We start from the raw sequence: 16,409 nt of genomic DNA on the forward strand, positions 1-16,409 counted from the left end.
AGTAATAAAATGAGGGGATTCCCTGGTGGCTCATTGGTAAAGAATCTGCTTGCTAATGCAGGAGACACAGGTTCGATCCCGGTTGGAAAGGTTCCCTGGAGAAGGAAATGGCAACCCACTCCAGTATTCTTGCCTAGGAAATCCTGTAGACAGAGGAGCCTGGCGGGCTACAGCCTATGGGGTCACGAAGAGTTGAACATGACTTAGTGATTAAATAACAATAAAATAGAATATTAAGATGACTTTTTTTGAAGAGTTTAAGATTGGCTTCAAATATATTTAGGGTTACTATATAATTTGTCATACAAGTCAGGATGCTTTTGAGGGTGAAGAAGATGTAAGATGTTAGGATATATTTAAACATAATTTTTTAAAATTTTAGTTTATTGACTGGCAATACAGTCATTGATTTTTATTTTGGGGTAGGCTGTTACTCTTCAAAACAATTTTCAAAAATAGAATTCTTTCTAAATTTTAACATCTATATATATTAAAACAGATTTTTTAAATTCCTTTATTGATTATCTGAATATTGCAAAAAGTAGTGCTCAATCGTGTCCAACTCTCTGTGGCCCCATGGACTGTGTGGCCTGCCAGGCTTCTCTTGTCCTTGGCATTTCCTAGGCAAGAGTACTGGAGTGGGTTGCCATTTCCTACTGCAGGGGGTCTTCCCCACCCAGAGACTGAACCTGTGTCTCTTGCATCTCCTGCATTGGCAGGTGGATTCTTTACACTCGTACCACCTGGGAAACCTATTAGAAAAACAACAACAGATCATAATTGTTTTTGGTACTGTTTCTCTAATTCAGTCAATTTCTTCGCTATATCTCCCTCCAGTACTGTGTCACTGGTGTTTTCTAAAGAAAAACCATGGATTTTTTCACCATGGTTTTATTTTACTGTTAGATTCCCTCCTACCCTCCCTTATTTTTTATTAAGTTGCTTGCAATCTTCTTCAAAATTACTTTTTGTAGTTTGAAAATTATCAGTTGAAATTTGAAGTTGTGAAACCTTTCAGTTGATTCTTCTTCATAGACTGTATTTTTAACTGAGAAAATACCCTCTCAAAGCTCAGAGCAAATTCTACTAAATGGGAAATAGTCTCAGTTCTAAATTTTTTAATATTGAAATGGATAAATGACATTAAAGTGGTAAATGAGTCTGTGTTTCCCATGAACTAAAAACTAAATCATTTATCATCTACTCTTCTTTTTTAAGCTTCCTTGTAAAAATAGCACTGTCTTGAGGTGCTATGTGATCGTTTTGATCATGTGAATATAATTTACAGACACGGCATTGATCATATTGAATGTTGTCTCTATTGTCACACTGCATCTGACTCCTGACTTACTAGCCCTGGGATCTTGAGCAAGTTATTTAGCCTTTCCTTCCCAGCCTCAGTTCCTTATCTATATGTGGGAATAATAATAGCACTTCAAAAGGTTTTTAAGAGCATTAAATGAGTTAATACTGTGTAAGAACAGTGCCCAGCTTGAGTGCCAGGCAAACTGGTATTCAAGGACTTAAGTGTTTCTTCTCCACTCTGCATCTTAGATTGTCGTTGATTTGTTTTCTGCTTCATTGTTTCTTACGTATCTTCCTTTTAAACCACTCTTCATTATGCATATAAGTTAAATATATATATTAAAGAACAAAAATTTCAAACTGTATAATGGTTCGAACTATGATGGGAAAATCTGGACTGGTTTTAAACTAGCTTTTAAGTCAGTCATGTGACTCAACTCATTTCTACTAACCATTGTGTGTGCTCCTTCAGTCCTCACTTAGCAACTCTCAAGCTGTTCTGTTTTAAAGAAGAAAACTATTTAAATAATTTCTTAACTTACTGATTATTTTTTAATGTCAGAATCAAAATAGGCAGTACTTATGAGCACCTTTAATGGCATGAATCCCCTCAGATAATTTCTCTCCTGGCAAGTACTGCTCTAGGTATTTTGTGTCTTCAGTATCTCATATCCTTGGGTATACTGGTGAGCTTACCAGAGGGGCTGTCTTTTTAACACTTTTGCAGATAATACATTTCAGCTTGTGGGGATGTCTCTGGTAAAGAGAACTCATACTAGGGGTCTGGGCCTAGGGATGGAATTCAGACTCTGTGTATGTATGTTTATCGAGAAATACATATCACCACCTCTGTGTCTCACATGCTGCTGTTTACACTCTAGTGTGGCCAGCCTCATGGCTGGGCCTTTTTGTATGAATTTCCAACCTTTAGCAATGAGGGGCACTTCCCTGTAGTTCCTGCTTGATCCATGTTGAGTATATTTTTTGTTTTAAAATAACCCTAACCCTAACTTGGTAAGGTCCTTAACATAGGTCTCAGCTATGATTTTTTGACACAAAAAAGTGAAAGCGACAAAAGCAAAAATGAACAAGTGGGGCTACATCAAACAGAAAGCTCTCTACAGCAAAGAAAACCAGCAGCAAAATGCAAAGGCAGCCCACAAAATGAGAGAGAATATATGTAAGGCATGTATCTGATAAGGGGCTGATATCCAAAATACATAAAGAAGTCATACAACTCAATAGAAAAAAAAAAAGCAAGCAATCCAATTTAAAAATGGGCAGAAGATCTGAATAGACATTTTTTCAAAGAAGACATGCAGACAGCCAACAGTTACATGAAAAGATGCTCAACATCATTAATCATCAGAGAAATGCAAACCTAACCACAATGAGGTATTACCTCACAACTGTTAGAATAGCTGTTATCAAAAAGATAAGAAACGAGTATTGGTGAGGATGTGGAGAAAAGGAGACTCCTGTATACTGTTGGTGGGAATGTAAACTGTTGGTGGTGCAGCCACTGTGGGAAGCAGTATGGAGGTTCCTAAAATTTTAAAATAGAACTATCATGTGATCCAGCAATTCCACTTCTGATATTTACCCAAAGAAAAAGAAAACACTAACTCAAAAAGATATCTGCACTCCCATGTTTCCTCCAGGATTATTTACAACAGCCAAGATACAGAAACTACCTAAGTGTCCATCAATGAGTGAATGGATAAAGCAACTGGAGTATAAATACACAATGGAATACTATTTGGCCATTAAAAAAGAATGAAATCTTGCCATTTGTAACAACACAGATAGACCTTGAGGGCAATAAGTTGAAAAAAAAATGGAGAGAAATAAATAAGTATGTCCATCTATATGTACATAAGGTATGAATTTAAATACATATATATATATGTTATACAAAAAAAAAAAACTTGGAGAAAGACATCACTGTAATCATAATAATAGCATCTTTCCCATCTATGTAGCATTTCCTAGATGTCTAGTACTATTCTAAGTGTCTTATATATAACTCATTTACTTCATATAATAACTTTGTGAAGTAGTTACTATTATTATTTCCATTTTACAGATGAAGAAGCAGGCAGGGTGAGATAAACCTCACCAAGGTCACATAACTAGTCAGTAGCAGAGCCAGCATTGAAACCCAAGGAACCTGTAAAAAATTATGAGGGGAGCCTATTAATTTAAATGACAGACTCTAGATCCAATATTTGAGCATTATTGAGCTGTTTTAGCAGAACTAAGTGTAAAACTCTTTCTTTTAGTATTAAGAAATCAGTGACACAAGAGTAGGAGAGAGTTTTGATCAAGTAAGTCAAATGCCTGGGAAAAGACCTGGGCCTCTGAGGTGTCATTAAACTCCAGATTCTGTCATAGAGCAGAGCACATCCACAGTCCTAACTCAGGGAGCAGTAACAAAGACTCATTTGGTTTCTCAACACAGCTTTGAAAAGAGCATAATTTATTCTTTTGTTACTGAGTCTTCATCAATTTTAAATATTTGCTGACTACAACGTCAGCAAATATCTACAGGAAACTAGCACACCTCTAAAAGATCTCTTACTGCACTAAGGGAACAGAAAAAGAGAAGTGATCTTTAAGTTTGTGTAGTAACTTTAGTGTGGCTTTAAGTGGAACTATAATAGACATTGTTTTATTTGACCTTCTATTAATATATTCAAGTTGTGTGGTAGTATACCATTGTTCATTGCATTTAGTGTTTCATGTTCCATCATGTCATTTTTTAATGGAAAAATATGAGTAGTTAAAAATAAAATTTACTTAATACTTAGATACGGTGAAAAGAAAAATGATACTAAATGCTCATTATTGCCTGCTTCTGAAGATATAAATTGGTAGGGTATGTACAGAATCATTTTTATGATTTATTGCAATAAACGAAGCAGAAGATGAGGTGTCAGTTTCAGATTCAGTATAATATCTGATTTCAGAAACCTGTTGATATCTCTAGGATAAACCTTCCCCTTTTTTTAAACATGCTTTTTATTTGAGTGGTGTTCTTTGAACTTGGATATTGATCCTGTTTCTTGTTCAGTTTTGATAGGAATGAACATCAGATGGACTTCATATCACTTAATACTTTCTTCTATCAATTTTTTAAGAAAATTGGTCATTTTACTTTGTGATTTTGAGTTAGCAGTTCATAAGCAAACAAATAGACATTTTTAAAATAAGAAAAAATGTTAACCTATTAATAATCTTAACTCATCTTTTTGACATAGTTTAAAAAAATGAGCAGTCCAAAGAAGTAAAACTTTTTAGTATGTGACAAACAAATTGTTCTTAGATTGTTTATCATTTTTCCTCAGCTGCTATTCATTAAACATCTTTATTTAGTTTTATATACCAGTTTTTTATATGTATTTTGCTCCATCAGTAATTAGTAAGTTTAGGAAGCTTCCTAACTCTCAAAACTTATTATTTTAATAGTGCACATACTAATAAGCATGAAAATTAGTGTTACTTAGAAATGTCAACCCCATTCTGTTACACTTTTATTTATAATTACTATATTAGTGAACATCCTACAGTATATTATTCATTAAAGTATGTCTCTAATGAACCTTATTTAAAGTAATTGAAAGAGAATAATAGAACATTTTAAAGGAATGACATTTTCTTCCAGTACTGAAAGTATAATATCATCTGAAGATTCTTAGGGACTTCTTTTAATAATTAAATAAGAAGCAACCTTTTCTTTATAAATTAATCCTGCCACAATGCTTAAAATATATTTGCATTAAAAAATCATCTTGTCTTTCTTTATGCATTTAATTGACATTATCTATGAAAGAATGGTTAGCTAAGACATTACCATGTTTCTCATACACTTACAGAAAATCCATGAGGTTTTACTTTATGTCTTAGCTTTTGTAATTATACATACAAGGGAAAGAGAAATGTGGAAAGGACACTTATTATGGACTTCCCTGGTGGCTCAGATGATAAAGAATCTGCCTGTAATGCAGGAGACCTGGGTTTAATCCCTGGGTTAGGAAGATCCACTGGAGAAGGGAATGGCAACCCACTCCAGTAGTCTGGCGTGGAGAATTCCATGGGCAGAGAAGCGTGATGGGCTACAGTCCATGGGGTCGCAGAGAGTTGGGCTCAGCTGAGAGACTAAGCGCACACACACACACACACACACACACACACACACACACACACACACACACACACACACACACACACACACACACACACACACACACACACACACACACACACACACACACACACACTTACTGTTAACCAAAGTAAATAACCAATTCCATCCATACAATGGGACACTTTTTTTCAAAGACTAAGTTTACTGAAAAGATTTCACTTTAATTTTAGTGCATATAACTTATTTGAAGGAGTTAATCCCTTATGAGGTGTTGGAATTCCTAAGCCATTGTGGAAACTATTGGGAAAGACAAATAGTTAAGATATGTAACTACAACTCTTATTTTAGATTTGTACTGAATGACATCAAAAGGAAGATAGTAATGGTAGCTCTTATGTATTTGAAGCCTGTCAGAAAGAGGAGAGTTTCTCTGTTTTTTTTTTTAAATTTCAGGAGTTAGCATTAGTAACGAAGGAGGAGAGTGGTGAAGGAAGGGGTAAGTGAGGGAACATAGGCAAGGAACATGGTAAGTGGAAGGGAGGAGGTAGGCTAGCTCAGATATCAGTTTTAGCTCATTTTAAGAGAGATTTCTAACAGGTACAGAATTATCCAAAGAATAAACTACTTCACGAAATCATGAATCTTTCTCTGCAATTATTTTCTTTTTTAAATACAGGTGGCAGAAGGATCTAAAAATATACGGTTGGGTTCACTGATTGGTTTGCTAGTTGAAGAAGGAGAAGATTGGAAACATGTTGAAATTCCTAAAGATGTAGGTCCTCCACCACCAGCTGCAAAACCATCAGTGCCTCCCCCCTCACCGGAACCACAGATTTCTACCCCTGTCAAGAAGGAACACGCACCAGGAAAACTGCAGTGAGTATGTTTATTTGAATAAATGATAATGAAATTCACTCAGTCGTGTCCAACTCTTAGAGACTCCATGAACTATAGCCTGCCATGCTCCTCTGTCCATGGAACTCTCCAGGAAAAAATACTGGACTGGGTTGCCATTCCTTTCTCCAAAATGGTACTTTCTTAAATCTGTTTTCTGATCTAAATGTGAACATGGTAAGTATTCGTTGCTCAGTCGTGTCCGACTCTATGACATCATGGACTGTAGCCCACCAGGCTACTCTGTCCATGGGATTCTCCAGGAAAGAATACTAGAGTGGGTAGCCATTTCCTTTTCCAGGGAATCTTCCTAACTCAGGGATTGAACCCAGGTCTCCTATATTGCAGGCAGATTCTTTACCATCTGAGCCACAAGGGACACTTATTTGAATAATTTTTTTTTTAAAGATTATATAACTTTTGGAATATTTTAATCATTATCCTATTTAAAACATCTTCGTAGATTAAGTAAGAAGTTGCTGATCTTCCCTTTCTTCTCTTAGGAGACTGAGATCTAGGAATGATTATTTTACCATCATTGTTTATTCCACAGACAAATAGTATTGAATACCTAAATATTCCAAGTACTGTGAAGACCCTATACATCCTGTGGAGAGCAAAGCAAATATTTAGTGTCTGCATTGAATTCCTGAGTTAGGTTTTAAGATTCCAGAATGGAATTCAGTGTACCAAACTTCATATTGTGTTCCTATTTATGGAATCCTAATTACTGTAATGTGAATTCCAATTTCAAATGTATAACTGATATAAAATGGAATTAGAATTCTAACACACATTTCTAACTACCCTGCATTTGAGTTTCTGGCAGGTATTAGAGCTCGATATACAATATATATGTGTATTGTACACATATATATACACACAATGGAATATTAGTATTAACAAGGGAAGAAATGCTGACACATAATATGGATGAATCTTGAAGATGTGTAGGTAAAATAAACCAATCACAAAAAGACAAATAATGAATGATTTCACTTACAAGTTACCTAGAGTAGTCAAATTAGTAAAGACAGAGAGTGCCGTGATGGTTGCCAGGGGCTGGTGGAAGGAAGGAATGGGGAGTTACTAATTGGTGTGCAGTTTCATTTTGGGAGGATGATAAAGTTCTGGAGATGGATGGTGGTGATGGCTGCAGACTGTTGTTACTCTACTTAATCCACTCAATAAAAACACCTAAAAATGCTTCAAATGATAAATTTTACACATATCTTACTATAATAAAAAGTACATGAAGGAACAATATAGTTTCTTATCATATTTTAGAATAGTAATTAAATTTGTGTGAAAATGTCTTATTAGTAAAATAAACCAGGTTAGTACAGATTAACTTATTTGACTGTCACTGTCTGTAGGAGTTGTTTTAGCTTCATTATACATTTTTATTTTTCTAATTATCAGCAAAGCTGTTGACATTTAGAATCAAATGTAAGTGTTAATTGGTTCCTTTGATTTTATATTTTCTTCTTAGGTTCCGTTTAAGTCCAGCTGCCCGCAATATTCTGGAAAAGCACGCACTGGATGCTAACCAGGGCACAGCCACTGGCCCTCGAGGGATATTCACTAAAGAGTATGTGTGTGCTTTTTGTAATACCCAGTTCCAGTATTTATATGATCATCTATTTTTGAAAGTGTTTAAAGAAGGACTTATTCAGTGTAAGATTTAAAAGGAAATTCACTGCTCTTTTGTACTTTTAATTGCTTTTGTCAGCATAAAATTGTATTTTATGCAAGGGTTGTTTTTTTGAATAATTGCAGCATTACTGAAGAACAGTTCTAATTTGATAGCTAAGCCAGAACCTTAGAAATGAGGATAAATTGAGAAAATTAGTGAGCAGAGTGGTGAATCTTTGTATTGTTTTAAGTTCATGTGAGCTAATGATGCAATCACATGTGTATGATCAAAGCAATTTCCATCTCATTTTAGATTTTCTTTTCTATTCCATTGATCAGTCTATCCATGAATTAGTACCTCATTTTTGTTTTTTTGAACCACACTCTTAATTAGAAATATTTTACAGTAAGCTTTAAAATCTGATCAGTTCAGTTCAGTTGCTCAGTTGTGTCTGACTCTTTGTGACCCCAAGGACTGCAGCACACCAGGCTTCCCTGTCCATCACCAACTCCCGGAGCTTGCTCAAACTCATGTCCATTGAGTCGGTGATGCCATCCAACCATCTCATCCTCTGTCATCCCCTTCTCCTCCTGCCTTCAATCCTTCCCAGCATTGGGATCTTTTCCAATGAGTCAGTTCTTCACATCAGGTGGCCAAAGTATTGGAGTTTCAGCTTCAACATCAGTCCTTCCAATGAACACCCAGGACTGATTTCCTTTAGGATGGACTGGTTGGATCTCCTTGCAGTCCAAGGGACTCTCAGGACTCTTCTCCAACACCACAGTTCAAAAACATCAATTCTTCGGTGCTCAGCTTTCTTTATGTCCAACTCTCACTTCCATACATGATGACTGGAAAAACCATAGCCTTGACTAGACAGATCTTTGTTGACAAAGTAATATCTCCGCTTTTGAATATGCTGTCTAGGTTGGTCATAACTTTCCTTCCAAGGAGTAAGCGTCTTTTAATTTCATGGCTGCAATCACCATCTGCAGTGATTTTGGAGCCCAAAAAAACAAAATCTGATAGTGCTATCCTTTCTCTTATTTTTCAATAAACCAGTTTTCTTGTTTTTTTTCTTTATGTTCTTCCAAATGGTTTTTAAATAATTTATCTAGCCCCACTGGCGGGGTTGGGCAGGAAGACTATGATATTTTTATTGGGACTATATCATATTTTAGATTAATTTTAAGTTTTGTATCTTTCAAGAATATATTGAACTAGATGGCACCTGCTCTATTGAAAATTAGTCTAGTGGGGAAGACAAGGATTAATCAAATAGGCATATGAACTAATGTGAAATTGCCATAGTAGTGTATGCCACATTTCTATTAGAGTAATATTAAATTTTCAAATTGAGTTAGCATTTTGAAGCAATAAACTCTTCTCAGTTTATCTAATATTTGATAAGAAATGATCAGTAATGTTGGCTAAAACTTGTTACAAGTTGAGATAGAGCAAAGTTATTAAATTATTAAGTGGCATTGCCTGATCAGGTGACTTTTCTTTCTTTTCATTGGATTATTTTACTCTTCATTGAAGCAGTTTATTGATGGATATTTCTTTTAATGAAAGCTGTATGGCTTTCGTTCTCAGATATCCTGTTATCTGTACGTCAGCCTTACTGATTGGTTTCTTAAGCACATAATGTGAAGTTTGTGCCATACTCATACATGAGTTGGAAATCAGCTGTTCTGACCCCTGCCTGAAAGGCAACAGTAAATCGTTAGTTAAACAACTAACAAGTTTCACTTAACCATTAAAAATTAAAGAATCCTGATAGGTAGTTAAGCCTAGGTCTTTCCCCACATCAATCCTTATTTAATATCTGCTACTTGTATGTTAATTTTGTTAATCTTCTACCAACCTATACCTTAGTAAAAAGTCTCTGTAAAAATGGGTCAAAACAGCTTTCTTTATAACATGATACACTTACCTGTATATCTGAAGAAGATAAAGAGTCTATATTAATTCATCAAATATTGAAGACTTGATGAAATGCCAAGTAGTAATAGGTGTACCATAGAGAAATCAATTTTGCAAATTTGTGAAAGATAAACGGGAGCAGAAGAAGACTTGAGGTAAGGAGATAAGTTAATAGGCTCATAAAGTGGTCCAGGTAGGAGAGAATGAGTCCCTGAACACAGATGAGAATGTCAGTGATGGAGACAGCATTACAAGGAGAAAATCCAGAAGCCTGTAGAGAATGGAGCGGGAGAGCAACGACTCAAGGAGTGTGCTTAGGATCCTGGGCCAGGGGATGTCTTGGCCCCATAAATAGAAATAAGGGATTGGTGGAACCACTTGTCTTGATGGAGTAACTGATGAATAATGTGTTTGGTTTGAAGTTTATTGTCAGTGCTGACAAGCCAGATTGTAGATATCAGGGTCGTTGAGGTGAAGATGCGTCTCGGGAGACAGTTCGGGACTAGAGATGTAGGTTTGATAATAAAGTGGTAAAGTTATGACTGAGATAATCAGTTGGGAAACATTTTAAAAGGCACAGATTTCTGTGTTGGAGGGCATCTAGGAGATGAATGTAAGTCAAGGAGGAAGGGAGAAAAGGCTCTTGAAGTTGGTGATTAGTGAACTTTTAGAGGGCAGATGAGTGGGTGAGAGCAGTGGGATAAAGAAGTAGAGTTTTCTTCCTCTTTCCCTTCTCTCCGTGTGTGTTTAATATATAAATGATGAATAAAGATCTTTTTTAAACCCAAGTTGAAAGTCATCATAGTAGGTCTGACATTTCCTAAGGAGGATAGAATGGTGTTATCTTATTGGGTACCCTGAAGGAAGCACTATTGCAGAGTTATGTTTTTTATATCTTTGCCATCTTTGTCTTATTACCTGATCCTTTCCTTGCCCTTATTCTTTAACTCTCTACCATAAGAAACTCAAAACCTTCAGTCTTCAAACTGTGACATATTACAAAGGATTTTATGAGAAAAATGGATCCTTAAAGCATGCTTGTATACCACTAAAGATGCCTATGTTTTGAGTTAAACACTGAGGTGAGCTTTGGAAAAAATTTTGTCTTCATGTCATCTTCAGAAAGGTTATCTTCTGGTAAGACTGAGAAATTGCAGGCTTTGGCATAAGCTGCCCCCCAAATATCTTATTACACATTGTTGAAATAGTGAGGGGCATCCTTTCTCCTTACTTTGTCAACTAAAAATTCAAATAGAGGAGAAAAGAAGGAGTTACTTCTGATCCGTTGTGTTTATGAAGAAAATCAAAGTGTCATGGTTGCTGTTTTAATGTTGCATTAAGCAAACATATTGCTCAGAATATATATTGTGCAAAAGCATATAGACTTGACTTTGCCTACACATGTAACATAATTTTAAGAAAACAAGTGCCAAGGACGCTGCTGGAGGCAGAACACACTTAGTCTTGGCCTGCAGCCTAGCTTCTTTGGGGCATCTGTGTCTTAAATCATAGTGGCAGCTAATGCTTATATTCATGTCAGCGTCACAGATACAGTATAGTAGGCATGACACTCATGTTGTATGTTTTCAGTGATATTTCTTTTTAGAACTAATTCTTAGCACACCCAGAAGACTTAAGGGATCTGGTAGAGAAGCAGAGAAGGTTCTACCCTAAGTGAATGCCCTAAGCTTCCTCTGCCTTTCTGCAGAAGTGGGTGATGTATCAGTTTTTCTCTTAATTTTTTTAATGTCCACCTAATTCTTCAAGCTTAGACTGATTATTTAATGGATAGAAATCATTAAAGTAATTCTCTGCATGACAGAAACTTAATTATTGGCTGTTATTAACCAATGATTACCATTCATACTTTATCAGGTTTATAAGTATAAAATTAGCAACAAAAGTTTACTGTGAGCCTGTGGCCAGAATTGGTTTTCTGCTACTTGTTTATGATTAATGACTCTTATAGATGAACCTAAACTGCCTTTTCTTGAAAAAATAATAGTAATAGTTATGCTGATAGTGAAATAAAAGTGTATCTATCTAGTCTGACCAACCTTTTTTTTAAGTAGATGTATTTAGGCATTATTTTAGATTTTTTTAGTTTCCTCAAGTATTCATGTTTTTTTGTTGTTATTGTTGCTTTGTTTGTTTTTAACTGATTCCTGAGAGTGCACTAGTGATCCCTGAATGAGAAAATCAGTGTGTTTTATATATGCTATTCTGATGCTGAACTTTAAAACCCAGATTAATAATAGATTTTGTTAGAGAGACGTATTTAATTACCTTAGGTGATGAAAAGGGACTAGTAATGTTAGACTGTGACTTGTAAGAACTCTTAAAAGCAAAATATCTTTTGTTAAAGGCATTTTTTTAAATCAATAAAAGGTCTTCTTTTATATCAGTGCTCACACTTTCATCTATGTGGCCAAAGTTTTGGTTCATGACATATATCCCTAGCAAATATAGGGCAGTAATTTATTTCACATATAAACTGTCACAATTAACTGGAAAAATGGCACTTCTGGTTATAAATACCATAAGTAAGTTAAAGTGAGTGAAAGTCCTTTAGTCTTGTCTGACTCTTTGCAACCCCATGGACCATACAGTCTGGAATTCTCCAGGACAGAATACTGGAGTGGGTAGCCTTTCCCTTCTCCAGGGGATCTTCCCAACCCAAGGATGGAACCCAGGTCTCTCACATTGCCAGCAGATTCTTTACCAGCTGAGCCACCAGGGCAGCCCAAGAATACTGGAGTGGGTAGCCTATCCCTTCTCCAGTGGATCTTCCTGACCCAGGAATTGAACCAGCGTCTCCTGCATTGCAGGCGGATTCTTTACCAACTGACCTATCAGGGTAAATTAAAAGTTAACTTCTAAACACAAAGAGTAAGCTTGTGGTCAAAAGCCTTAAGAGTACATAAGCTCATTCCCTGGGACGCTCAGTCTTTCTGTCATCACCACCATGGTGTGGCTCAACCTTGGAGCACCAGCATTGCCTCCAGTTATGTTCCTGTTAATTTCGTGTGACGGATGGAGGGCCTTTGTCAGGAGTGACAAAGGCCTACTCTTAGCTCCATATATAGACAAGGTAGATAAAAAACATTTCTTCATTCAGTCCCAGCACACATGCATGCTCAGTCACTAGTCATGTCTGACTCTTTACAACCCTATGGTCTGTGGCCCGCAGGCTCCTCAGTCCCAGAATTGCTGCCAGTCTGAGGTAGGCTTATTTCATTCTAGTCTAGTCTTTTCTTATGAGAAAAATTTGTTCTGACTCTGCCTTAGTTTAGTTGGCATACTCTGCATAGATACTAGAAAAGTAGTGGAAAATACAGAGGCTTTGGAGTTGGTCATACCAAGGTTTGGTCCCAGCCCTGGCAGCTCCTAGCTGCCTGCCTCTTCAGCTTCTTCTGTAAAGCTTCTCCACTGTGTTCGTTGCACTCCTTCTACACTGGGCTTTGTCTGTTCTGAGAAGCCCTAATTTCCCTGCCTTTGCACTTGGCTGTTCTCTGCCTCGAAACATGCTTTTCCCAGCTATTCTTGAGACTTGTTCCTTCATGTCCTTCACAGAAGTAATATGTCCTCAGGCCTTCCCTGACCACCCTGTTTTAAAATAACACCTCCTCTCACCCATGACTTTCAACCTTTAAACCTCTGCTTTATTTTCTTCACTTACTATCTTATTCATTTGTTTACTTGATTAATGTTGACTCTCCTATAGAATAACGCTCCTTGGTGTGACGCGTCCGTGTATTTTCAACACCTAGGATAATAGTAGGTGCTTGACAAGTACTGACTTAGAAATGGAATGGAAGCTGTTTGTTCTAGTTTTTATTGGAGCATAGTGGATTTACAGTACTGTGTTAGTTTCAGGTGTACACCAAGGTCAGTCAGTTAGACATACACACATATCTAGTTTTTTTTAGACTCCTCTCCCACATAGTCCGTTACAGTAGAGTTCCCTGTGCTATAACCTCTTTGAACCTACTTACTTATTTATAGATTGGGAGTAATATCCTCTCACATGGGTGGTGTAGGGTTACGTAATTAACATAACCACACTACCTACACAGGAGGCTCATTTTGCCACTTTTATTCCCTCTTTCCTAACCTAAAGGTTGAGGATGATTTGAAATTTCTTTATCAGTCTGACCGATTATCTTAAATGTCAACTCTTTAACTTTGAAGCAAGTAAGTTACTTGCACTTAATGTTAAGTTCATGTATCCCTTTCTGGACCTGATGTAAAAAGAATGGCCTCTCCTTCCTTAAAAATGTGCATGTACACTTCGGGAGATCCCTCCCGTGATGTCCCCCAGGCTGGAGCATTCCTATCTGTGTCACTTTTCTATTGCTGCATGACAAATTGCAACAAACTTAGTAGCTGTTTAAAACAACACCTACTTACTGTCTGACAGTGCTGTGGATCAGAAATCCTGACCCAGCATGGCTGGGGTTCTGAACCATGGTCTCACAAGACTGAAATCAAGGTGTCAGCCAGGAGTAGGGTCTCATCTGCAGGTTGGAGCCCTCTTCCAGGCTCACATGGTTGTTAGCAGAATTCAGGTCCTTGGGTAGTAGAACTCTTACCTTTGTTTATTTGCTAGCTCTCATCCAGGGATTGCTCTCACCTCTTGGAGGCCTCCTTCAGATCTTTTCTATATGGTCATCTCCATAGACGGTTCCTAAATGCCTGTTTGTTTCTCCAAGGCAAATAAAAGAATTTTTCTCCATTAGGATTTCTTTTAGGAATTTTCTCTTCCTTTTAAAGAATTTACCTGATATGTCTGAACCTTGGATAGGTTGCCTTTTGATTAACTCAGTGTCACTGATTTAGGACCTTAATGGATATGTCTACAAAATCCATCACTTTGTCCTCAAAGGCAACCTAATCATGGGAGTGACATCCATCATGTATACAGGCCCAGCTACACTCAAGAGAGATGATGTGGGATGTATACACCAGGAACAGCAACATTGGGCTGTCTCAGAGTTAACACTCTTCCTACCATGTGATAATACCAGATCACTAACTGCATTTAAGAAATTTCAGAAATATAATTTGCCTTTGGATTTGTATCACCCTCAAGTCATTTTTAGATTATGTAAAATCTTTTTTATTTAAAAAAAATTAGGTTTAAAACATTTTTAATGTAAGACATTTTTAAGTACTTTTGAATTGTCAGATTAAAATTTTCAAAAAAGCTGTTTTGTATAAGGAAATACATGACTTTATGCCACTATAACTTAGAATGGATTGAGAGCTTGACATGGTAGTCTAATTATATCCTTTTAATAAACAAAGACACCTTTGTTTTGCAGAATAATACAAAGGCAAATCTGTTACTTGTTTAGTTATTTTTCATTCTAAATGCTTTTATGGGTTAGATTTATTACATTAGATTGTGCTGATAGCATTTGAGCATAATTTTAAGTGGTATGATTTCATGGCCATAAATAGTTGAATTTGCACCAATACTTCCTAATGAAAGTCATAAGTACAATAAGCTTAACACTCTCTGAATGCTATGTGAAAATTATTTCACAAGTACCAAGAATGAGGGTATGGCTTACTTTATGAATTGCTCATCTGCCAAAAGACACCTCCCTCCCGAAAAAAATACTCATTTCCTCTATCTTCCCTTCACATGTAGCCTCCATTTTCTGAACCTTCTTATAGTCCTGGTTGCTAATCATGGTTATCTAACTCCCTTTTTATCTCCAGGGATGCTCTCAAACTGGTCCAGTTGAAACAGACGGGCAAGATCACTGAACCCAGACCCACCCCAGCCCTGCCAACCACTCCCACAGCGCCTTTGCCCCCACAGGCTGCAGCCACTCCATCTTATCCCCGGCCAATGATCCCTCCTGTATCCACTCCCGGACAACCTAATGTAGAGGTAATGTCATCTGAATAGATTTTTATTTTTCAGATTTAACTGAGAGAAAAAATAAGAACCATTACTCTTAACATTTAATGGGTTCTTTTACTAGTCTGTTATGAGCTACTAGTAGTAGCTCAAAGTGATAAAGACAGAAACACTCTGTTTTGCACATTTCTGTAAACAAAATTTGTATATACAGTGCTAACTTCCAAATAGAATTATGATTCAATTTAAATTTGTCACAAGTTCCACAGTGTACGTGCCATGTATCTGCCCTATAATAATGATACTTTCCATGTCTTTTTTCCTTGGGTGTGCTACTAGTTACCAATAGCTGACAGCAGCTCCCTTCTGTAGATATGTTTTATTTTTTGACTAACAGTGTTGATAGGCTTACAGTGAAAAACCTGTAGAAATTGTATAGCTAGTTGTTCTCGCCCTCTTGGATACATGCCCTTTTCTGTTTTCAAATTACTCCGTTTTACCTCTCTGTCTCCCTTTGTTAGTACCTTTTATGTCATTTGCTTCCCATCAGAAGAAATGCAGGATAATCATGTTTGTTTAAAGTTGAATGGGCACTGAAAAAAATAAACCTACAGTGCCTTTTCTGATGG

The 16,409-nt window shown here is 36.6% G+C and overlaps 1 protein-coding gene across 1 annotated transcript in view; it reads left to right on the top strand.

The window, feature by feature from the left end:
* Nucleotides 1-16,409, top strand: part of PDHX (pyruvate dehydrogenase complex component X) — a 71,895-nt gene that overhangs the window by 39,699 nt on the left and 15,787 nt on the right. The window contains exons 4-6 of the mRNA XM_043481358.1: nucleotides 6,129-6,328; nucleotides 7,839-7,937; nucleotides 15,636-15,810. Of these exons, the coding sequence (XP_043337293.1) occupies nucleotides 6,129-6,328; nucleotides 7,839-7,937; nucleotides 15,636-15,810 (474 nt within the window). The remainder of the gene's footprint in view (nucleotides 1-6,128; nucleotides 6,329-7,838; nucleotides 7,938-15,635; nucleotides 15,811-16,409) is intronic.

This window comes from Cervus canadensis, chromosome 11, assembly GCF_019320065.1.
Source record: "Cervus canadensis isolate Bull #8, Minnesota chromosome 11, ASM1932006v1, whole genome shotgun sequence".
Classification (NCBI taxonomy): domain Eukaryota; kingdom Metazoa; phylum Chordata; class Mammalia; order Artiodactyla; family Cervidae; genus Cervus; species Cervus canadensis.